The sequence below is a fragment of the Acanthopagrus latus genome, chromosome 4 (assembly GCF_904848185.1).
Source record: "Acanthopagrus latus isolate v.2019 chromosome 4, fAcaLat1.1, whole genome shotgun sequence".
Lineage (NCBI taxonomy): Eukaryota > Metazoa > Chordata > Actinopteri > Spariformes > Sparidae > Acanthopagrus > Acanthopagrus latus.
Window position 1 is genome coordinate 8,570,728 of NC_051042.1, and position 25,858 is coordinate 8,596,585.

The window sequence follows — 25,858 nt, forward strand, 5'->3', positions numbered from 1 at the left end:
ATCGGATGTTACATCCTGATCAGGGAGGGTTTGATTTTGTAAAACATTTATATATTTATTTTTTATAAAACATTTATATATATATTTATATATATATATTATTAATATTATATATAATGAGCTCCTGATGTAGTCTGCATGTATGTATATATGTCTGTGTTGCAGAGATGTCTACTGAAGTTAGCATGCTAACGTGCTTGCCTGTCCTGTGTCATAATACCACTATGTACCACAAAAGGGAATAGTCAGACAGTATAGCCCAGCTAACTAGTCTTGGTTTGCCTTTTCACAGTCACTTCTGATTTGGTCAAATTATCTTTTTTTTTTTGTTATAAATTTTACTCTGTGCTTTCCAGGATATCTGCCGCTAGCAGCCAGCCCAAAAGAGAGTTCAAACCAAAGTCTATCAGGAGCAGCATGGAGGCCCTGGACAACAGTCAGCACAACGACCTCTCCTATAGCTCCTCTCGAAAGTCCACTGGTAGAACTGCCACATATCAGTCTGTTTTTTATTTGTCTGTACTTTATTTTTCTTCAGCCCCATCTTCATGATTTTGATTTTAGTTCTAGTCTATACCTTTTTCTGTTGTCCTTCATAGGTATCCACACATACCACACATTCAGTGGGAAAAATAGGTGTTCTGTTATACAGTGTTTAGGTGTAAGGCACTTTGTGGCACCTTTTATTAGATATTGTGTGTGCTCCCTTCCATTCTGCATTGATTTCTGTCATATCAGATATAATGAAGCTGGACCATGTGTTAACATAACATCAAATGCAGTAATAATACTTATCTTCACTCAATAATGCAGCTTACCATGTGTAGTGTTTTAGAATATGTCCATCTATAGATTTTTTTTTTGCTTGTTCCCCATCCACCTGTTTCCTGACCATCCCTTTAAGTTGGTTGCTTGCTATGTGTCTGTATGCTTTTTAAAGGTGCAATATATAAGAAGTAGCTGCATGTCATATTCCTACTGAAATCAAAAAGGGGGCAGCATCATACTAGACAACAATGAGCAGTTGGCACCTTGAATGGCATCAGTGTATGAATTTGTTTCCATTCCATTAGCTGTAGTGTGCACCAGCAATCACCAGGTGGCACATGTGAGCAGTCCAGACTACAGTGAACACTTCAAAGTTTCTCTCTCCCCCTCTGGAACCAGACACTCTATTTTATTAGAAACCTCAGTTGGACCCATTTGACTCAGTCTGTATCTACGGAGCCACATTGTAAAAAAAACATAAACCGTGCTCTCGGATTCACAGTCTGTGCACATGGATCTTGCCCTCTTCTTGATTCTATCTTTTTACATGGAGTTTTACTTTGATGGTTGATCAATAAGCAATATATTCACCTGCAGGGGCGCTATAGCCTAGGCCAACGCATTTTTGCCTATAACTAGGGGTACACATAACTGGTACACAGGTACACATGCGTGATTAAAATCAGGAATTTGTAACGCCACTTGAGTTACTACCCGCCTTTGCGTACTTGGCCGATCTCATCAAACCTTACACATGTTGCTCATCAACTACTGTCATGTCGAAAAAGCAACAGACGTTAAGCAGCTTCTTTGGCGTTTTGCCACCTACAAAGAAACACCAACTAGAGCCAGAGCCGAACAAAAAAAGTGGAGAAGTGGCTCCAAGATGTGCAGTGGCTTGAAGCTAACAATGAGTGCAGTGAAATGTGGTGCATGATTTGACGCTCACATCCACATCTAGCAGACAAAACAGGTGCGTTTTATAAAGGTTCAAAGAATTTCAACCATCCTTTATTTGACAAATGAAAAGAGCAAGGAGCACACAATGCCAGCGCAAGCCATTGCTAATAAACAAGCTAGCCGAGAAGAAATGTCCAGTTGCCCACTTACAAGATGGCGAGACAAGCTGAATGAAGAACAGCGGCAAACTCTGTTTAATATTTTTCTCCTCGCCTTCCATAAAGCTAAACACGCACGTCCCATGTCTTTCTATTCTGAGGATGTTCCTTTACTGAAGTGACTAGGAGTAAATGTCGGAGGTGCATATCATTCACATGAAGGGGGCACACGGATCATGCAGTGCACCGCACACACACTGGAGAATTGCACAAAATCAGCTGATCACAACGTTCCTTACTGTGAGACATTTAACCACTCTATGATCAAGCTGCTGCAGTTTTATTTACAAAAAGGTGGAGCAAAAAAAACTGCTACACTGAAGAAGCTGTGTGAACTGGGTAGGTTTCTTAATATCAGATGGTCTGCATGGAGGCATGAAACACTGTTAAAAATTTCAATAAATGTTCGCTAAATCGTCACATATGCAAAACCTACTTTTTTCAACTCCTCCTACAATTTAAGCACCTCTGCCTGAAAATTTGCACATTGAATCTCCAGATGTGTCTGATCAAAAGTTGTCAAAAGAATTTTGGCACTACAAAAAACCTGCTAGTTATAACCAAATAGTCAGTAACCAACAGTCTTCTTTGCTAGCTAAAAAACACATATTGTCTCATATTTCGGTCAAACTAAATGCTTTCAACATTCAAACTTAATTTAATTGTTCCTGAAGTCATTCAGAGGCTCTGAGCCAAATTTGGTGCAAATTGGCCTATAGGTGGCATTATAACGGATGTAAATGCGTTTCTGCCTTTAACTTCCACATTTAAAGAACACATTCATAAACATCATATTCACGTATTTTCCAAATAGAGCTAGGTTTTCTGACATAGGCCCCGCCCACTTCTGCTGCACTTTTCCTTTGTTAAGTCACCACACACTAATCAACAAACATGCATTTTTCCTTGTCACTCTCATTTTTTGTTGCAATAATAATGATGTGGGGTCACTCCTGAGGCCAGCCATATAGTTAATTAAGGATTGGTCAAAGTGGGCATGATTTAGTACAACAAATCCAAATCAGTACACATTCAGCCTTTTGCACTTCCAGTGCACTTCCCATTACAGCCAATACCATGGCTCAGACGTTGGCCTGTGTCCTCACTTTTACCCCGAATCCATCATCCTTTGGGGCAAACTTCCATGAGCTCTGCGGTGCACGGGGTCCGAGTTGCGCGGGGGGCTTGGCCACCGTTCATAGCTGCTTGCAGTTCTAGTTAAATTTTAGAATTATTTCTCCATCATTTACTGATTGTGTGCATTGATTCATGTTGTTTTGTGCTCAACACCATCTCCATTTGTTTTTGCATCTCACCCAGCTGATCATATAACTTCTGTTCAACTGTCATGGCCTGAGAGTCCCACTACCAATGGCAATATTCATCGTGAGTAACACACACTGCCTCTGCATTCAAGATTGTTTAACAGGTCTGAACAGATTAATTGACAGAAAATCAACCAACAACAGTTTTCAGTGAATCCTGTTTTATGAACAACTGGTCTCAACCTCAATGGGTCTTTGGGTTGTTAGTCTGATAAAACAAGTAGATCTTTTGTTTTAGCCACATCGCAGGGTCTTCATCATTGCAGTGAGATAGCTCAGTAATACTACTGATCGCTGACAAATGAAGGTCAATTTACTAACTTTCTCTTGAGCCTTCAATTGTATTTCATGGGCTTCATCAATAGATAGAGTTTACGCTTATCAAGAAGAAAGACAAAAAATCTTAATTCAAGGTAAACTTACTAGCTTTTGCTTTTTTTGAGTTTTCAAACAAATCTCACAGTCATCATCAGCAGGCGGAGTTGCTCTTTTTTTGTCAAAGCAAAAAGAACCATGTCAGGTTATTTTCAGACATTTTATTGATCCTACAATTAACTGAAATCGTTGATATGCAGGAGTTAAATGATTCCTCAATAATTGTAAAATCTCGTCCTTGCAGAGTCCGATGTGATGGACCAACCATGTTGTCGCTCCCTCTATGACTTTGAGCCCGAGAACAAGGGGGAGCTGGGCTTCAAGGAGGGTGATATCATCATCCTCACCAACCAGATAGACGAAAATTGGTACGAGGGCATGATCAACGGAGATTCCGGCTTTTTCCCCATAAACTATGTGGATGTAATCGTTCCCTTGCCACAGTGAGGACATGTACCTGGAGTCCTGCACTTCTGCCTCTTCACACTTAGCTTCTGTCCTCAGCTCGACTCGGGTCTGAAAATGCAGAAGGCCAGCTCAGCCTGAAGCTGAAAAAATGTCTGTCTTCTTCAGTCAAACCAAGCCAGAGAGGTAGTAGTTTTGTCTCCAGCCAACTTAAGATCAAATGTTGCTGATTACATTGTGTTCTCTGTTGATATTAATGAACCTGAACTAAACTTAAACCCAAGCCTTTATGTGGGACACCCTTTTACCTGTTTGGTCTGGCCAAGGAGAAAATGTGTAATTCAAACTGTGTAATTCATTTAGTCAGTCATTCAGATGACGCTTATCTCATTGAGCTGTCTGCCTGTTTCTGTGACCCTCACCACAAGCTGAGGCTGCTCAATTCTAAAGAGAACCACTGGACATCAGGACTGCATTGTTATCCACTACACACAACTTGAATGCTTTTATTGGCGTTATAGTCACAATGGGAACATTATATACCCTTGAGGAAAATTTAAATCTTATGATATTTTCATACAGCTACCTCCCAAAAATAATCCAAGTATACATGTCATCACAGATTGCTAAATGATCTGCTTGATGTTTAAGACAAACCACCTCTATTGCAGAGGTGCAACCATGCAGATAGTTTTAGTTTTATTTGTCCAAGTTTTTTGATCTTCTTCTCTGAGTTTTATGTCTCTACCCCAACACAGTGGAGATGAATGGAATGTAATTTGTGCTGCTGACAGGGTTAAACGAAGTGAAGTAAGCAATTTAAACAAATGTTTTAATTGACCCTTTTGGGATCCTTTTGGACTTGGTGACTTGATTACCAGCCTGTATGTTGAAGAAGAACTCCCATATTTTTCTTAGCTGCCCTAGATGACCATCAATATGGTTGCCACTATCCTGTCCTCCACTGATTTTTGCACTTTATGTTTTGTGTCGTTATTGACACTCAAGCCTTACTTTTCTCTTAGTGATGCTTTGGGAAGCCTTACAGTAAAGTCTTGCCTAAGCTTTATGACTACTTTTTTACCATTATTTCTATCAGTAATGATCACATTGTGATTGGTTCATTCTCACTGCTCTCATCAACTTATTTCCAGCAGCTGCAGGGCTGACAATACCTGCACCAAGTAGCAGATAGACAACATTAGAAGAAAGAAACTTATAATATGTTGTGACTCATGTGTGATGTTCAGCTTGTTGTGGAGCTGTGCTCCCAATCTTAAAATTTGGTAAAAAGATGAGGACCCAAATGCAGTAAACATACAGGAGGCAGGAGTAAGAAATAAGTATTTAAAAATCCTAACACTAAAATGAGCTTTAATAACTAGAGCAAAGTACAAACCAAGAGTAATGTACAAATCCAAAGCAAAGTTCATACCAGTAATCATGAAAGCTCAGTAGAAACATAAAGCCAGGAACAATAACCAGAAATATACCACTTGGAGACACCTCCTCCTCCTGGTCACCTGCTGCAGCACTTGGCCGTGGTGTGTCCTCAGGGATGACGGCAGTTAGGATCGGGAGGGGTGGGCACTGGAAGGCCTTTGTCCTAATACCTCATCCATGAGGACAAACCAGGAAATCAATCACATCAGCAATTTTCAGCAAATTATTTATTAACTTGCATGGGTAAAACAAATGTAATTTAGTTTCCACATCACCATTCAAACCTGCACCTACTTTGTACTTTTTCTTTAAATGGACCCACTTGTTTCTGGCCTGCTGGGGCTTGACCTTCCCCTGCAGGCCCATTGTTTCCAGAACTGTTCTGAACACAGAGAGAAGAAAGAGAAAAGATAAACACAAGATGACATAAAAGCAGAGATGCAAAGATTTACAAAAAGTGACATCAGGACTGACAAATGGGCTATTTATTATTTATTATTGCATTACTTCCATCCAACTGCAGTGGAATGTTTCACCCCTGTGAAAAAAATGTTCATTCTGACCTAGGACAGTGATGAAACTCTCTGTTTGCTCCCTAAAACCAAATGAAATGTAAAAGATGTTTTGTGTTATGCCAACTGACAAAGGGTTCTAATATAGCAAAACTATAATCGTCATGAAGATAATAATAACCTTAGCTCTTTATTCAGTTCAAATGTTAACTAGACTTTACAGTTTTACAGTCTGGAAATAAAGCAGGGATCACAGCCTGATCTAAATGTGTTAATCTTGGTCCATTTATGTACATGAAGTAAAATAGTCCATAACATCTCAACAGTCCCAATAAGATATAAGTCAACCTCTGAACATCTAACATTTGAAAATGAAGGCTTTTAAGGCTTTACTTCCAAAGGCATCAAGCTAAGCATTACCAACATATTTTAACTGACATTTTGAGGTTTTTGAGATTTTATTACTAATATTATTATTATCAATCATCATCATCATCATCATTATTATTTTTAATATCCTACCAACATTGTGTTACCAGTATAAGGCCGGTCTTTTCAAGTTTGACCATGACAGTGCTCCCCATGCACACTGCCAGCTCAATAGGTTTTATTTTAGGTTTATTTTTCTAGTCTGCAACAAAGAAAATATTCATCTATAGTACTCCCTTACCTTTGCCAGTTTTATCCTGGATCATTTAAAACTGTATAATTTTACCTCTTTATGTCGCTAAGTATCTCAAAACAAAGAGCGTAAAAATGACTCAGCTGCTCAAAAACATGCAGCCTGTGAAGTCAGGGGTAACTGTTACAACCATGTACCCTAAGTACAACACAACAATGACCAAAGTCAAAAGGAGCATGTGTCTAGGGGTATTTATTTACAAAATAATATTAAACAGGGAATTTAAAGGAAATCAAGAATGTGAAAAGAAAAACAGGAAAACAGCAGCTGCAACAGTTGGCATGGAGGCACCCCTGGGATGAGAGAATCCGAACCCTGCTGGAAAAACTCCTCTTAGAAGTAGTGACTCCACCCCATGATTGAAATTCACACCTGAAGCACATTAGGGATGGGCAGAGAGCTAGAGCAGCCAAAAGAAAACACAAACAGGGTGAACGACACCACCCAGAGGTGGAAGAGGATGTAACAGTAACAAGTACACACAGTTTTGTCTTAAAGGATTGCAAACTAAAAAGTTTGGAAGACACTACCTTAAATGATGAACCCACTCATCAGTGATCGGTCTTTAAGGACAATGTCACACTCCTTCCTGCCCAGCCATCTAATGACATTGCGCAGTGTTGTAAACACATAGCACATCCACATTGATTTTGATTCCATTGTAAATGACAAAACTTACATATATGGTCATCTTACTGTATATGCTGTGTTAAACACTGTATTAAATCTTCACTAATCATTTGAACATCTTTAGGCTTTAAGACTCACCCAGCATCAGCATACAAACCGGTCAGATTAGCAAGTGCCTTGTGGCATCTACATTACATTGTGATTATTCAAGGCAGCCCATCCAGTAAGATTTTGACCCAAAAGTTCAAATTATTTAATGCACCATAGTAGTGACATTTAAGTGAGGAGCAGGTTTGCTTCAAACATCACTGCTTGGAGTTTTCTGATGATTATCATGATAGATAAAAGTTGTCTAACCAGGCTGATTTCTAATCACTTTCTAGTCACAGTTTCTGATGAAACGATGGGTTGGTTCACCCAAATTACAAGAAACATGAACTAAGTTGCCATTTATTGGGTAACTAGTCCTGCAGTAAATCCCCCTTCATGAATTCAGGTTTTGTTGAAACTGTTGGAAAGAGAACTCATTGGTCATTAGCTGCAGTAGTTTCTGTTTTGGCTGAAATGTTTTGCAAAATACTGAGAGATCTTTACAATATTTAGACCATCTTATTTTTTATTTAATTTTTTTGTTATTTTGATGTTATCAGTAGAGTTATACGATGCACAGTTTTGGTGTATCCAGATTTTTAGATATCTGTCTCTAAGGTTCCTGACTCCAAGTCAGTAAATTGGAGGTGAAATCAGTTTGTGGTTCATCAACGTTTGCCAGTTCTTTGTATTTCTCTAAAACAATCATCTGGCTCTGGATTACACTGCCTGTGTATATTTTCTGCTGAGAAGAATCGCCCCTGTACAACAGCTAAAAGCCTGGACTATTGGTTATCCTGATTAATGGACCTATTTTTTGAAAGATATGTTGATTCATTTCATTTGTCCATGCTGTGAAGTTGAACATGAAAGATAAAATCCCTTCCATTGTATTTTGGTGGCAGTAAAAATCTCCAAAAAAACTCTGTCTGCATGGCTGTATTAATGGAAGCAAGAAATTAGTCAAGTTTACCAGTCATTTAAATTATGAAGTTACTGTGAACCTTTGTATTCCAAAGTGAGCACCATTGGTGTTGACCAGAGTGATAGAGTAAACAGAGTGGCAACACTCCCAAAGACCTGCTTTGTAAAACATGGCGGTGCATTTTACCGCCTACTTCCAACTTATGGAGACATTGTCACTGTCATTTCGTTATTGGACCTCATTCACTTACATTGCTGCACGTCCAGTAGTTCCAGAGTTAAGTTGCCGAATTATGGACCTCTTTTGAACTGTCTATATTGTATCAGAGGCCCTTTGTAATGATTATATTGGTCTTCATTTGTATATGCACAATGTAATTATCTATATTTTATCTTGGTTGTTACAACCAATTTTCAAGCATTGACTGCTAGCTAGTTAGCTAGCGTGAGAGTTTGGTAATGAATCACTAGCAACTTTTATATTATTGATGTTTGGTAACTAACAAGCAGGATTTACATGTATTATCAAGGGGTTTAATTTCTTTTGGCTTTTATCTGCTGAACCTGACTGTGTCAGCCATCGTTAGTCGGTTATGTGTGTGATATAAGACTATTTCTAGCTGCTAGCACTAGTAGAAATCGGGGTGTTTGTGATAAATCTTTCATTTTCTTCATTTCTTTGAATTTTGGGACATACTAACTTTTCATTGTGTGATGTGTTGTTGGCTGTACTTAATTTTTCATACTGTTCTGTGTTCAATTTAACATGGTTTCTCCCTTTCATGTAGGCTAATGTGCTTTATTTTAAGCGGCTGCTGCAGGTGGTGATGGCTGCTGCTGCAGGTGGTCATGGCGGCTGCTGTTGGTGGTTACGGCGGCTGCTGCTGGTGGTGACAGCAGCTGACGATGGTGGCGGTGGCTGCTGCTAATGGTCTGCTAATTAGTTGCAAATTTGGTCCTTCTCCTGAGTTTTCTTTTTTTTTTCATTTGGTTATTCAAGGTTGCGGTGTCATGGATCACCTGACCCTGTTTTTTGTTTTTCTTATTCATACATACATACACAAGCACACATTCTGGTTGTCATTGTTTAATAAAAAATACTTTCTTTGAAAACCTTCATTTGTATCAGCCATGCTTACATTGGTGTCTCAATAGCTGTAATAGAAGCTACAAGTGTTTTGATATAATAGTTAATTGCTGAAGTTACTTGGGTTGAGTTACAGCTGTCCTTAATCTTACTCTGTGCACCAACCCAGAACCATAGAGAAAAATCTTAATAGCTCTGCACTTACCTATAGGCCCAAACATACAAGCGTAAAATCGTTTTCATTCTGTAAGGGTTTTGATAACATGTGTAACTGGCTTAATCTTAAATATTCTAGTAATATTCTTAGTCTTGACATGATCATGTTTCATGTTGTGGTCCTGGGGGTGGCCACTTTCATCAGAAGAAGTGAGCTTGCTGCTAGGCGAATGCTGAACAGACCACGGCAGACTTCTTTGCACTACCACAAAGGTAAGCTAATGGCTTAATCGGAATTTATAAGCCAAATCACGGGAATCAATAAAACAGCCCAGTTGCGCTAAAATGAAAATCATGAGACTTCTATCATCAGATGAATGATATGGAATAGAAAAGTTAAACACCTTTTCCCTCCAAAAATGTAAAACTTATCTAAGTAATACACAGCTTTTCATTGTCACCCTGCCTCTCAAAATACAAAACTGATATGAACAACAATGCAATAATGCAATAACAGCTAAATAAGTACTTGGGTGTGTGTGTGTGTTTATTTTTTTTTTCTTTTTGCTGTCTGTCCCATAGAAGAACATGACAGCGGGCGTATGTTTTGGAAGTATTGGGGCTTACATGAACCACATGGTTGCAGACTAGATCCAGACCTCAGTACTCCTCTGCTTTGAACCTCTGAATTCTCTCTTAATCTTCAGAGGCTGCCTTTCTCCTTTATGGGAGTCCTGTCTCCTTGGTTGATCCAGGCTAGTTCCTCTGCCCTCCTCAGACCCCCTCATCCTACCACAGTTGATAGCACAGGTCCACGTAGGCTGGTGACCCACCACTAGGTCCAACGTGGGCAGGGAGGTGGTGCTGGTCACGTCTCTGAAGCCTAAAGAGGATCTGAGAGAAGGACTGTCTGGAGGGAAGGTTTCATATCCTCCCCTCATACCTGAGCATCCTCCCCATGATGGCTTCTCCCTCAGCCTCACCACCTGCCTGATCTTCTTCCAACCTAAGTGGTTGAGCTCCAGCAGATTGAGCAGGATACAGAAAACACCCACGCAGAACATGAAGAGCAAGAAGATGGTCTTCTCTGTAGGCCTGGAGACGTAGCAGTCCACTGGTTGGCTGCAGGGGGGCGAGTTACACAAGAAATGGACAGGTACCTGAAAGCCAAACAGCTTCCACTGGGCCAAGACAAAGCCAAGCTCCAAAACAGTCCGTAAACACACATGGAAAACATAACACTTAGACAGAACTCCACCAGACACCATATGGCCCTCTGCACTGCCCTCCCTGAAGGTACAAGCTCGCGTGTGACTTAAGGACACCATGTTGTTAGGACCTCCCCTCTGGAGGCTGTGGGCAGAAATGCCCTCCAGCACGTCTGCCAGGCTGTGACCCAAATGCTTATGAGAGTGGATGGAGCAGCTGTCTGAGTCACAGCTCTGATCGTACACTTCCCTTACACCCCCTCTGCCCACATCTGGGTCTTCCTTCCCTAAGGTATCCCTTCGACCTTGCCCCTGCCTCTGGGTGGTGCTGTGGGGCATCTTGGAGAGGTTGTGCCATGTGTAGATGATGAAACACAGGGATGGTGTGGAGACACTGATGATATGGAAAACCCAGAAGCGAGGTTGAGAAATGGGTGCAAATGCATCGTAGCAGACGGTGGAGCATCCTGGCTGCAGCGTGTTGCACACAAACATCTCCTGCTCATCAGTGTACACATCCTCAGTTGCCACGGCGACAATGAGCAGCCGGAAGATAACCATGACAGTGAGCCACAGGCGACCGATCATGGTGGAGTGCTGGTGGACAGCATCCAGGAGTCGTTTGAGCAGGGTCCACTCTGTCATGGTGGCCTGTGGTTTCTGGCTGTCTGCAGGACAGACAAGTTGCCTGGAGTAGTGCAGTCTCTCCTCTGGACTGATCTACGTCTCCTCCTCCTCAATTCCTACCTCGTTGGACTTTGTGATATCTCACACTACTGTGAAGAAGACCTGAGCAGGCTATACCATCCCATCTATCTGCATAACCTTGTGTTCTTAAGTTTTTCCCAAATTCCCAAATTAATCAGAGGACTCTTCTAAAATCAGAGCACCTATCCTCCCTAGTTGAAGCCTGCAGTACATTTTCTCTCTGTCTGAGTTTTCACCAGCTCTGCCTGCCTTGGTAGCTGTGGAGCCAGTGAAAGAGAAAGCCACCCTATGGGGTGGCTTTCTCTTTCACTTGCTCCACACAGATAAGGATGTCCACTTGACATGAGTCATTTAGTGCACTCACTCATGTCTTTAGGATCCATTTTAAACAGAGACATCACCCTTCCTCAACTGGAGGAGCTGCTGATAGTGCTGACCAATAGAACATTCTCCATAGATTAGTCCTCTGAAAGCTAATGGATTCTCACTTCAATGGGAAAGGTACAGAAGAGCACGTTCACTGTCAGATTCTGGATGTGCGCTCAGTGTCATTAAAATACATCAAGAAGCTTGTGTCATAGTAGATAACTGACCAAAGTAATTAGTTAATAAGGTTTGGAATGGTGAAATAAGGCTTCAGTGTTGAGTCTGTGCTTTATCTGTTCTAGGGATTGTTTTGACGGCTCCTCTTCAGCCACTTGCCTATTCTCTTATCTGTGTTTTAAAAAAAGACCCTTGAAAGGCCTGCTCGCATTAAGTTGTTGTGTCCCCCAGATAAAACACTTAGTGATCCCTTTCCTTACTTCAAACAATCCTGGCAAGCTCCATCCGAGTTCCTGGGTCAGAGCTCAGCCCACTTTCTATTTATGATATGACATCTATGTTCTGTGTTGCAGACATGGCCACTGAAGTTAGCATGCTAACCAGCTAGTGCCACTGTGTACCTCTGGAGGTGATAGTCTGATAGCCCTCCAAGTTTGAGATGTAAGCTGTAAACAAAATAAACTCACAAAATATCGGAATTAAACATTTTTTAAACCTATTTTCCTCACTCATCGTAAAACAAAGTTCATTCAAAACTATCCAAAACACTGTAAGTGCTACTATTTTAACCAGCCTGCTGTACCATTAAAGATATAACCTGGGATTGTGTAGCTTTATCCTGAAGCATTGAGCTGTCTTTGTCTTTACTGATGTCAATTAATGACAAATTCACAAAGCTGTTGACACTGGTTCTGCTTGAAAAGAACCTACTTTTCCTTTTGCATCCTTTTACCTACAGTTGTTTGTAGATTTAAAAATCTTGTCTGAAATCATCACTCTAGGGTTTTGGAAAGAGAGCCGGGAGGCAGTGGGATGCAGCTTGATGACATGCTTTACACCTCTTAGTTTGGACTTTCGGAACAGCCATCAGCACTTTACAAAAACATTGTGCAAACCACTTCAGTTGAAGCACAGTCAACCCCTTCTCATTTTTACTCCTACAATAATAATAGTACTTGTATGTCTTAGGAGCAGGTGTTGCAGTATCTTCATCACAATCTTGATGGCGTACAGGACAGGTAAAGCATAAAGCACATTTGTTAGTTAATGTCTAGACAGCCTCCTACAGTGCTTTTGTCTACTATCGATCCAGACTGAGACACATGCTGGATTAGCATCTTTTAATGGCTGCTATGGGACCTGATGAAGCGAAGGATCAATACAATGGAGAGTGGCCCCTTGCTCCTGCCCCTTACAGGATTAGAGAGGGCCCCACTCTCATCTAACACAATGTAAATGGAGCAAGGGGTTTAAGGTTCCGCTGATCACAAATAGACCTTGACTAAAGCCCAGACACAACATCAGCAGACCCATACCAGAGGTTGCCAGAGACAGCGTCCAACAAGCCAGCACCCACGACCAGCTACACAGAGGACAGGAAGTACCTTTTCTTCAGTGCAACGTGACTGGGCCCTGTGTACATATGGTTTTGTCCAGCATGTTTGGGACTGCTGTCCTGTCACTGTCAAAGGAATTATCCACCTTCTCAGTCTACTCATGAAGGATTTCCTACTGATGTGCGTTCCCTCTGGGCTTTGTCAGAAGCAGCCTGGGAATTAATAACAGACAGGATTAGAAGGCAAAGAGAGGAAAAGAAAAATACTGCTCCAAAACTCACATAAAATCCTCCACTTTCTCCTCTATACTAAGGAATTATTTTTCAGCAGGACTTTCATCTGAGCTTGTATGTAGAAATGGAGAACAGAGAACTGACTATAAACATGAAAGAAAGGGTGTCCTTTAGAAAATATGCTTGGTACTGAATCTGCTTCACACTCCCAACAGACGTACGAGGTACATGGTATATGTATATATATGATACGTGTGTGTGTATATATATATATATATATATATATATATATATATATATATATATATATATATATATATATATATTGTCCTCTGTCGCTATAACTTCTTGGAGACTCACCAAGTGAGGAGGGAGGTCAGTGAACAAAACCAAACATGGGTATAATTAAACTAAAAAATGTGTGCCTAAGTCAGGTCAGATACATGTTCATGAGTCTTGGTGTACTTGATTGTGATTCACCCCTAGCGAAGTGAGTTTGACTGCAGAATTGTTTGTGTTTGTGTATTCAGCCCCAAACAGCCAGATTACTATACTGTGCAAGAACACATGGACACATGTCAGTGTATTTGAATCTTTCCTCTCTGTAACTTTATGTTCATTAATTAAAGTACATTTCTCTTCCAGCTCCAGTCAGCATGCTGCATTACAGAAACACTGGACAATGGAGGTCACCTCTGAAGATCACTGGTGCTGTCAGGTTGATAAAAGATAAAGATTTAAAAAGTAAACAGCTCAGGATCAAAGCAAAATCTGACATGACTCTGGGTGTTCATTCCTGCAGAAGGTCTGGCTCTGCACCTGACTCTCTCTGCCCACACAACACTCAACAAACATCTTCTTTTTTATTTTGGTTGACATACCTAAGATGTAAAAATGTATTAATTTATTGTTTCAGCAACTGGAATTCATCAGTTGGAAGGACAGCATACAAATCACACATTATTTTCCAAATAATTACTGCCAGTTTCTATGATTCTTTAATATGAAAATTGACATGATTAAAAGACGTGAAATAAAACATTATCAATATCAGCAACATCAGCAAATAAAGTATATACGTATACATAGTAACTACAGGAAGGCATTTGTTTGTGTTCTTTTGACCATATTTCTTAAGATCTTACACATTTGCTTTGGATGATGTGATTGAAAATGAAGACACATAAGAGAATGCTCTGTATTTGGCTTTTTAAAGCTTTACCAACAAGCCAAAGGACATTAAACTTAAGTCATGATTGGTTTTATACTGTTTGTTTGTCCACACTTGCCATCAGATAACCGTGCCAGCAACACTGGAGTGGGCTATAAATCAAAGAATAAGAGAGTTTCCCCACCATAGAAATGCAGCATCCTTGTCTTAAACCAGATTTAACATAAACAACTACGACACAGTCTCGTGTCCTTCCTCACCTGTGGTAGCGGCTAGCGATACAAGCAGCCTGCATTACCATAGGAGCTGGGAGGCCAGTGAAAGGCTCGCTCTGCTGCCTGCCCGGTAGCCCCCTAACAGGATTAAGGGGGAAATGGTGAGGTGGTGCTCCCACTTGGTGTAACTCACTCTGATGTGATTTCCATTTGTCTGGCCTGGCCCATACTCTCCCCTCGGTCTAATCCTTCACTATTCTCATCGTCGTCCATGAGCCACGTTAATCTGCTGGCAGGCATTAGGAGGAGAGGCTTCCTTACACACACTCTGTCTGACAAACACAGAAGGGAAGGGTTGGTTTTCACTGGGAGCACACAGCATCATGCAGTGTCTGTGGAAAGTTGATGGTAAGACTACTGTTATAAATTATATTATAATATACTTATCAATTAACTTGTTGCTTTTTGCTAGCTATCATTAACTCTATTATATGTCGCTGGCTCTGCTCTGCAGCAGTTCAGTGTTGTGTTTCATATGTCACTGTTTTATGTGTTTGTGAAAAGAACCATACATTGGCTCAGGTCAACCATATATTGACAGATTTCCACCTTATTTTCAGAAAATAACCAACACAGACACAATAGCTGCCTGTAAAGCTGAACAGGGACATTAGAATTTGGTGTTGAAAAGAAAACCTGTGCTGAAAAATGAGAAGCGTATCAGTGAAAAATACACCAAAATACAGGAAAAACCCCTTCAGTATTTTATTTTTCAGTGGAACATATTTCAGTGCTAACTATATGTTTAAGTGCCAACACAACTTTTTCAAATACAAATAATTTGATTTTTTTCTTTTTCACAAAACAAGGTTTTGTTTTTTCAGTGTTGATTATGTCACTGTTCTATTTCTATGCCATTTGAAGTCAAATATTCACTCCTCTTGGAGTTTCAGTTTAGCCTCCAATGAATCCTTAGACTCTTTAGCTGCTAAATCCTCCACTGTGTTGACTAGAAAGATGCAGTATGTGTCCCTTGTTTGTTGCTGGGCAGGTGTTGTACAGTGGGTTTATCAATGCAATGCTTTCACTGAAAACAGCTGCTGGAAATGATGTTTCGACAAGAGCAGTCAGAGTGAAACAAACAGTGAAACAAACAGGTGTGATACAAGAATGTCTGCAGTGTACTCCCTGTAGCATAGGAGCAGTGACACTGAACCAAGAGAGGAGAAGGTGGTAGGTCAAAATAATGAGCTAAGAGTCTAAAAAGGCTCCGTACAGGTTAGGGGAACTGCAGTGTTGGTGACTGTGTCATTTAATATATTGTGAAAATACTGAGATTGGAGCAGACTCAATTACACAATTGATTTGGGCACCAGATGCCATGATTCTGCTCAGTTTTATTTGAACACATATTTCCTGGTTTAAATTGACTAGTGCCTTGCCCATAGGAAGCATGTATTCCTATAGAAAAGTGGGAGGTTATGTAGCTTTTTCATGGATGGCAAAATGAGGTTGTGTTTGAAGGTGGGACGTCAGGGATATAATTGGCTGTTTTTGACTACTTTTGATTATACCATTATATTTCACCTTTAAAACTATTTACTGTGCCTTGTTTGGTGTCATTATTTTCAGCACAACCTCACATGTATGACTGTACAGTATTTTTTTTCATTTTGACACACAATATTAACACTAAAAAAAAGAAAAAGTTAGATTTTTTACTATGAAAATCACAAATATGTTTAATGAACCAATTGCATTAGTTATAATGCAAATATAAATTGTTGTTTGCTAAATGTGTGCATAAGTTTTTGAAATTTACAAAGTTATATGTAACTATTTACATATAAATGCAGGCAATGCCTCAGGCTCAGGGCTCCTCAGCTCATTCCTGCCTGTTCCACATTCAGTAGTCTCCTCCTTGTTTTGACTCACAACACAAAAAATGACTACACTCCACACTAAACACACTACACTAAACACTATATAACATACTAACTATACACTCCAAATACGCTACATGTCACAAATCTCTCAACTCTCAAAACTCGCTATCTGTTGCTGTCTGTATCACCGCCGGCATCCCTCACACAACTTCTGGTGTTCTTCACCAACCAAACTTGCTGCTTGCGGACACTTTCATGACAAAAACCAGTTTTCACCATTTCTTCCTGAACCAGACACAAAGCAAAAGTGACGGCAATGTTCGCGAAAGAGCGTAGTAGACATTATTTACCCTAAGTCCGGTTTTGGACATGCTGATGCGTTCGGTCTATCAACTCAGGAGGTGGGCCGTGTGGGGGTGGGCTAGCAGCTAGCTACACATGAACATCCACAGATTCCAATTCCACTTTGTTGTCCTTGCGTATCCGGATCTCCTCAGACCGGCACATACTCGGTCCGGACTCGTTTGATCTCATTAATCCACTACAGTCAGTTTAGATGCACAGAACGGGACCGAACCGCCGGCAAAACTCCGGTCCATCTCGCACCGCTGCAGGTGTAAATCCACTTGTTTTTTAAGGTATGTCGTGGAAGTGAGCTCTGCAGTGATTGGCTCTGGTGCCCACGTGGCTATGGTGTGCAGTGATTAGCTCTGGTGCGCACATGACTGTGGTGGCTATGATTGACAATGCTTGCGGAATTCGTAAAGCATTTATGAAATAATTTATTAACGGTGTCACTGTAGTCCAAACAAATGCGACGTTGCACACCCTTGAGCCATGCAGCAGCCATGTTGAAACTCTCAGATCAGTCTGATCCTGATCTGCAGAGATATTTGAGGCACACATACACAGAGAGACACATACACACACACAGACAGATTCCTTGCTTTTATAGAGAGATATAGCTGTACCAAGTCAGGGTGTCGGATGTGTAACTGTTTCTGGGAAAACTGTAGGGTGTATTGTGGTATCACTGTGTCTGCACAGAGACGCTGTAACCTGGTTTCAGGGATTGTATCTGGCCACCTGTCCAGAGACACAGCATTACGGTGGATGGATGTACTGTATGAACAGTTGTTTGTCAAGTAATACTTGATATGTATGAAACACCCCCAGTGTCACTTCTACATATCTATATGTGTACAGATTAGACAAACAAGGTGTTAATAAGCACATTTATCCAGATCCTGTTTTCTTCTGACTCTAGTCTAAGCTAGGCTAACTATGTCTTGACTCCAGCTACAAACTTAACACACAAACATGAGGTGAAAGTTGAAGCAACATTACCTAACTTTTTCACAGCTTCAGAATCATGTTGATAGTACAGTGTGTACAGGGTCTACAGGGTAACAGGGTGAATGGTGTCTTTTTCACTCGTTTCTGCTATAGGTAACTTCAGTGAGAGGGTACATCATGAGTCACATACATGGTTACTTTAACATACAAATTTTCCAGATAAAACATTGTTGTGACATGATATGTTTTGTTTTCAGTTAGCACCTTTATGTCTTACGTTTGCACATAAACAGCTTTGATACAGTGTTGACCACAAGACAATTACTAAGATTGTGTGATGCTATTCATGAACTGTACCTTTCTGACTTGAATTTACTTGTGAATTGCAAGTTGATCATTTTGATCTTAAAATACATTCAGCTGCTATATACGATATTTACATGTGTGTCCTTGTCTGTTCCTTTGTGTCTGTTCACAGATGTGAGGCTCCTGACACGAGTGAATGGCCCCTGATATAGCAGATATGACAGCAGAGGAACCCCTGGGCCAAAGGGTGTGCAGCTCTGTGAGGGAGGTCAAGTTAATGCCTGAGCACGGGCTGAGGGAGGAACTCAAAAGCTGCAACGAAGAAGGAACACATTATCACACAGGCATGCCCAGTGAAGAATGTCCAGCAATCACAGACAGGTAACATAATTTCATCAGAGAGGTAAGAGCACACAGACACAGAGATGGGGAGAGTTTCTGCATCTCTATAATAAAGACTTCTGGGAAAGCATGTCACTTAAGAATGCATGAAATAAATAAGAATAATAATAATGATAATAATAATAATACCTTCAACAACTACAACAACAATAATGAAGGTTGTTTAATGGGTCAGTCAACCTCATCTGTAAAAGCATTGTTTAAGCAGTAAAAATAGATCATGTTTATGTAGTTGATGCCCCCAAGCAACCAATCCTAACACTCTCCCACGAATGATGGAGAAGAGGTGTTCCGACTGGATTGGCATATGCAAACAACACTGAAACATATATACATTTATTGTGGTCCTGCTCATCGGAAACCAAAAGAGGACTTAAATCCTCTTCAGGGGTTTATATTTCCTGGAACCTATAGAAGAGTTGCAAAAATCTTCCTCTTGGTATGGATTAATCAAGCAGTGCCTTTAAAGATAAGTTCACCCAAAAAATATAATTCAGTCATCATCTCCTCCCCCTATGCTGATAGTTTCGTAGTCCACAAAATGTTTCTGGAGCTTCATGGCAAAACTGCGCTGCAGCATTCTCCTGAACAGGAGAATTAGTTCACCTGGTATAATTCAAGATTCCAGAAGCCCTTGATTAATTTTAAATATACGCTATCTACACCTTTTTTCACCTTCTAAAGTCAGTGCACAAGCTCGACTATGCGGTATTCAACAAAAGTGCAAAGAGGGTAGGTTAAATTCCTTTTGTTGTATTCCCCCACTCCATAATTCGAGACCTTGAGTCTTTCTATGTGGGGTTATGACATGAAAATGTGTGAGAAGCCTTCTCAGAGAATTACCAGCACAGCTCTAGAAAGATAAAAGTTTATCCTCACACACTCTGCTGTCCTCTTGTCTTTTGATTGTCAGTCTGTGCAGCGAGGAACCATTCTGCAAGATCTGCCATGAGGGCAGGATCACAGGAGAGCTGCTATCACCCTGTGAATGCTCTGGTAGCCTGGCCATGGTTCACCGAGCCTGCCTTGAGCACTGGCTCACCGCCTCCAACAGCAGCCACTGTGAACTCTGCCACCACCAGTTTGCACTGGAGCGCCTACCGAAACCTCTCACTGAGGTAGGCCCCCAAAATACACTGCATTGTCATGTTGTGTCAGTGTACCACGTCAACAAGCTGCTTCTCAGAATTCAATTCTTGAAGGGTTATATTTGTCCATGCTTTGACATATCAGTCTATGAGGTCTTTGAGACCTTTACCTTCACCCTTATACAGTAAGTACAAATAACTCAAAACCACGTCAAATAAAGCAGAATTATCAGTATGGTTTGATATCATTTGGGGAAAAAATATTTTTGTTTTTAGATAAGCAACTTTTGAAGCAGTCTCCATGGTACAGATGGTACATGTTGACAGCTGTCGCGGTGGCTATGACAATATCACAAGATGGTCCCGAGTTTTATCTAAGATTAGTTCTGATCAGTGCTTGTCATCTCCCACCTGGACTACTGCAACTCGCTCTTGGCTGGACTCCCAGCCTCCACGACTAAACCGCTGCAGAATTTCCAGAAAGCGTCTCGTTTTCAATCTACCCAAATTCTCCCATATGACCCCCTCCTCCATCACCTCCACTGGCTTCCTGTTGTGGCTCGCATCTGATTCAGAATAATGTTAGTGGCCTTCGAAGCCATCATCAGAACTGCACCCATCTACCTCTAAACACTGGTCAGACCACACGCCAACCGGCTGGTACCGCCATCGCTGAGAGCAAACAAAGGACGCCACAATTCTTCTCTGTTCTGGCGCCTTTGTGGTGGAAAGAACTCCTGACCAAAGTCAGGACAGCATAGTCACTTACCATCTTCTATAAAAGACTCAAGACTCACTTGTTCAGACTTCACCTCGACCCCGCATAGCATTACTCTCTCAATTTTTACAGAGGAGTAATAGAAATCAACCTGACTTGAAAAATCACTTGCATCAACTCTACAGCAAGTGATTCAAACCACCAGAATGTCACTGATACAAGCATCAGTGACATCAGTGATTTTAGATGTCTGCACAGAGCCCAAAGATACTAAAAGACAACACCAACCCAGCCACAGTCTGTTCACCCTGCTGCCATCTGACAACAGATACAGAAGTATCTGTTGCCATACCAGCAACAACTGCATCCTGAACTTTTCCTCAATACTCCATTTTTACCTACTGTATGTTTTCCTTTTTATCAGTTAAAGCAAGTGTTCATTTTGCGAGACATCATAGTCTCCTTTCTTTACAAGATGAGGTAAGAAGATGTGTGTCGCATGAACATATCCTTCATTTATGAATACCAGTGTGAGTAACTTTAACTTGAGGGGAAATGGCCAATGCATACAGGAAGACCTGCTGCTGTTGGCTGGACTGCCTTTGCCCCTAAAGCCACTTAGCCTCAGAACCAGATTAGAAGGTGTTTCCTTCCCCTGCTGCTCTATAGGGGACAGCACAAGAGAGCGTATTAATGGCCTTCACTTCTTCCTGCTCATCCCACAGCATATGTGGTCACGACCAGTAATCTGCTGTAATCAAGCAGCATGTCTTCCGCCAGGTTAAACAGAGTTACACAGTGCACAGCATAAGCCTGCTGTCAGGCAATGCTGGACACATGCACAGAAACACACATGCAAGAGTTTGCATTAATGAAGTAGTGCTCAGTTAAATGTGTCTATTATAGAGACACACACAGCACATTCACAAAGGTGATTTCACCCATTCTGTCCTGTTGGTTGGATGGGACATCTACCATCCTTTTTCGCGAGTCAAGGTTATCGTGTCCATTCAACTACTTTTGAGGAAGGGCCAGATTTTGAAAAAAAATCTGTGAAGTGCCAAGGAACTGGACGTTTACATTTGCACATGTTAAAAAGATGCTTTTTTGTTTTTTCCTTAACTGAATTTTTTAATCTGAAATGCAAGTAGCCACTTTGATTCTTATAAATTCCCTCTGCCTAAAAGCTTGGGTTAAAACCTTTTGTTGAATTAGGTGTATTTCTGTGATTAGAAACTGATATAAGTAATGCATGAGCTAATAAGCTTGCTAACAAAATAATTAAAGGGCCGAAGTGTTGTAGTTTAAAGGGATGCATTTGGCCTGTTGGGTTGCCTGTTAGGGTTAGTCCAGTTATCAACAGGGCTGTCAACCAGTTTGTAAGTTGCAGTCCTCTGAATGTCCTCTCAGTTTTAAGCATGGTTCTTTATGGTTTTGGATGATATTGTGTCCATCATACATACCAAACTCACAGCATGTCTCCTTTAGGATATTGTTGTAATACTGTAATTACTGGACCCATACCTCAGTATTTCTGTGTTATTTCCTGGTTATGGATGATGTTATCATATTTTACTATAATTATTGAGTTTGTGCCAGTTTATTATTTTTAGGATTCTAACCCCGAAGGTGTAGAAGCCTTCTGAAATTGTGCTGGTTTATTAGGGTTCTAACCTCGAAGGGGTAGAACCCTATTGAGTTTGTGCCAGTTTATTATCTTTTGTTGTCTGCCACTTGAGCTCAAATTCCCGTGAGCTGGAACAGGGACGAAGAAACTTGAAACTTGGCCCAAAAATTGAAAATGATGTGCATCAACTTTTATTAAAATATGAGCCCAGTCAGCCAGATGGTGGCCCTGCAATTAAGGATTGAAAATGAATTTTTGGGAAGGCCACGGCCCTCACACCGTAAGTCTGATTGACCTGAAATTTGACACACAAGTCCCACTCGATGTGCTCTACAAAAAAGTCAATTGGACCATAAAGCTCCGCCTACCTCCGCCTGCTAATTTGCATAATATGAAAAACAGTAAAATGGAACTTTTGAAAGATTTACTCTATCAACACCAAATTTGCTATATGGCTTCAGGGGATGAAAAGACACATTTCTACTATAAATGAGCCAGATTGGTCAAAAAACATGGCCGCCATGGACCAATGTATTTTCACAATGGCAGGGAGCTTTGAAATGATTAGCCATAACTCCCACATCCTTTGCCCTATCATCACAAAACATGGTAGGTAGGTTCGCGACAGGACTGGGAATCTGCCTACCGAAGCATGTTGAGCTCAACCTATAGGGGGTGCTATAAATGCCATTAGCATGTAGCTGAAAAACCAATTTGGACAAATCTGGGGCTTATCATGGGTATGTGTTGCACAGATCTTTGAGGAACATGGCGGCCGGTGTCATCGACTGCGTGGGATGAGGGCCAGGGTAGTTGGTTTGGGGCGAAAGAGGTTAGAACCTGCAGATTGCCACTTACGGCTATGTTCTTAATTATTTTTTGCAGCCCTATGGAGTATCAGCTATATATTGTACATACATATTCTGTAAATTCAAGTTCCAAACAGCACTTCTGTTCTTGATGTTTTTAGGGGTTTTAATACAATATATTGCGATCACATACAGTATATTACTACCAACTGCGTGCAAAGGTTCACTCCAAGCATACAGCACAACCTGCTGGCCAAATACAATACTCACCAGCCAGGGTGTCCCATCTCCACATGTCCATATTTCAGTCAAATTGCCCCACCTTTACCCTGCTCACCATCATCATCTTGGGTTGAACATGTTATTTATGATGTAGCAGTGTTATGCAGTCCACCCTCCTTCTTTCTCCCCAGTGGTTGTCTTCTCCATCCATGCAGCAGCAGAGGCGGACACTGTGTGGAGACGCAGTGTGTTTCCTGTTCATCACGCCACTGGCCAGCCTGTCAGGGTGGCTCTGTGTTCAAGGAGCAATGGACCTTTACAACACCAACACAATGGAGACCCTGGGGCTCCTGGTCCTGACACTGGCCCTCTTTACAATATACGTCTTCTGGACAGTGGTATGTTGTTCAGGGTCCACACTGCTCATTCAGACAGGATGTGTTATGTTTACTGTACATTAAGTGTAATCCAGCCAAGTGCAAAACACAACAATGAACTGCAAAGTGTTAAATATACTGTTGAGCTGAGGGGGACTGCGGAGTTGGTAATAATTCTCTGTGGGTTCATCTCTATTGTCAACCCTTTTTGCATTACAGTTACTCGTTATGGTTGTTAACATTAAAATATTGTTTAGCAGCTTCAACTAATTTGTTTTAAATCACTGAGATAATTTCTTCCTCTCTGCTTTAAATTTAAAAAAAAATCTGCAAAAAGATTGCAACTGAAACTTTCGAGAGTGACAGTTCATTCCTATCATTGGTAGATCTGGTCACAGGTAGGTAACAGTAGATAAAAAAATAAAACTGTAGTTCTAAAAAGTCTTAGCTCAGGGTCCTAAAGCCCACGAACTTGTGTCAGGCTTTCAACCACAACTCTAAGTGGATGGTTGCTGACAAGAAGATGGCACATGCAATCAGTGTTTCGCCTCGCTTGACTATTCAGGAGAGATGAAGAAAAATCGGGAGACACGATGACATAAGATGAAGTAGTTAAGAATAGATGTTTATTGTCATTGTTTCAAAAACAACGAAACAAAGTTTATATAACATGGCCACAGAGGAACAACATAACATTACAACTGTGTACACAGTATAATGCCAAGTCAGTTCCTCCTGAACCTTCTCACTGTTCAGTCCAATATATGGTTATCTTTTTAACGCCAAAAAAGGGGAGAGTTTCTGCAGAACTACTCACCTCTGACTTAATGGAGGAACAGAAAGCAAATGCATAGAAGACAGTTCAATCTACTGCCACAGATAGATTGAAGGTCATCCTATGAGTTCACATAAAAAGCCTTGGTTTGTCAGAGAGCCATATGAAAGCATATCTGCAGCTGCTTTGAACTGCTCATTTCCAATGACCATGAGAGATGTAAACTCACAGATCAGGTCACTGTGCCCTCATCCATACACTATCGGGCCTGGTCTCCCAACCTTTATACAGGGCACATACGAAATCTTTTCCTGTGGGGTCAAAGAGACTGGTCAGCAGCCTATTTGGAGCCACAGATTTTTCTCCAACAATGAGAACTGTGCCAAGTATAAACAGAAGTATGAGACCCTGATTGTAACAGTAAAATTGTATTTGACCTTTGGCTGGTTGTGCTGAAATATGTTTGTTCCTCAGGTATCTGTGCGCTACCACATGCATCTGTTCAAGACATGGAAGAAGACTGATCAGTGGGTGCGACTTCAGATTCCTTTTCCTTCCCACATCACACATAACCAACAGACCCTGTCCATAAACACCCTCCCCAAAACCCCCAACAAAGAAACTATGGTGTAGACTACAGTCTGCAGTAATCGACATATCTCAAGGTATGAGGGAGGAGGGGAAGCTCATCCCAATCCCGACACAACAGCAGAGTCAAGCCAGCATTGGATGACTCCTTCCAGAGCTGGAGGAATGTCACAGAAGCTGCTGTAATTTCTTTCCTTCCAGACCGCTTGTGGAAACTGAGGAATTAATCTCTCACTTCTCACAACCTTCAAGTCTGTGATGAACAGTGATATCATGTGACAGATTCATCAAGTCAGATGGGTCATTCTAGACCACAGTAACAATCAGTATCATCATTACCCGAGGACAAGGAAGTGCTTTGGACTAATCTGATGGTTATGTTATTCTTCCTCCTTGTGGAATACAATCAAGACTACCACTGATGACAATCTGTTGCAACTTTGGAGTTATAATATTTGCGATGCAAAATGTGTTTGACTTATATCAACAGTGCTTTAGCTCAGGCATCTGACAACTCATGAGCTTTCCAATCATTCTTTCACAAACAATTCAGTGAAGCTCTGCTCAACATTCATGCCCCAGCTGATCTTTTAAAGAGTGAATGTTGATATTTATCCATGCAAAAAGATTGAGTTTTATTTGTGCAGGTTCTGACATGACAGATGACAAATTTATAGCTCTACCCTAACACAGTGAAGTTTTTGGTGCTCAAATAAAAAAAAGACATTTTATATTACAAATTAAATGACTGTTGGATTGGGAGAGGTGGGGGGAGAAAAAGGGTTATGAAATGCAAGAAAACTCACCAGCTGGAATTAAACCAGCAATAATCAC

General features: G+C 40.9%; 3 protein-coding genes across 5 annotated transcripts in view; 2 read left to right on the forward strand and 1 right to left on the reverse strand.

Moving 5' to 3' along the window:
• sh3gl3a (SH3-domain GRB2-like 3a) overlaps positions 1–4,281 on the forward strand; it is a 40,991-nt gene extending 36,710 nt beyond the window's left edge. For 2 of the 3 annotated variants that reach the window (XM_037094647.1, XM_037094645.1), the window contains 3 exons: positions 357–481; positions 3,207–3,272; positions 3,831–4,281. In XM_037094647.1, the coding sequence (XP_036950542.1) occupies positions 357–481; positions 3,207–3,272; positions 3,831–4,033 (394 nt within the window). In that variant the 3' untranslated portion in view covers positions 4,034–4,281. The remainder of the gene's footprint in view (positions 1–356; positions 482–3,206; positions 3,273–3,830) is intronic. The other variant, XM_037094646.1, reaches the window with a different exon arrangement.
• Positions 4,282–9,512: 5,231 nt separating this feature from the next.
• Positions 9,513–11,527, reverse strand: gjd6 (gap junction protein delta 6). The gene has a single exon (XM_037094644.1). The coding sequence runs from the start codon at positions 11,366–11,368 to the stop codon at positions 10,163–10,165; it is 1,206 nt and encodes a 401-aa protein (XP_036950539.1). The 5' UTR covers positions 11,369–11,527; the 3' UTR covers positions 9,513–10,162.
• Positions 11,528–18,635: 7,108 nt separating this feature from the next.
• Positions 18,636–25,126, forward strand: zgc:158785 (uncharacterized protein LOC791214 homolog). The gene is made up of 4 exons (XM_037095356.1): positions 18,636–18,799; positions 19,689–19,938; positions 23,476–23,682; positions 24,911–25,126. Exons 1-4 carry the CDS (start codon positions 18,636–18,638, stop codon positions 25,067–25,069), a joined length of 780 nt encoding a protein of 259 aa, XP_036951251.1. The 3' UTR covers positions 25,070–25,126.
• Positions 25,127–25,858: the final 732 nt, after the last annotated feature.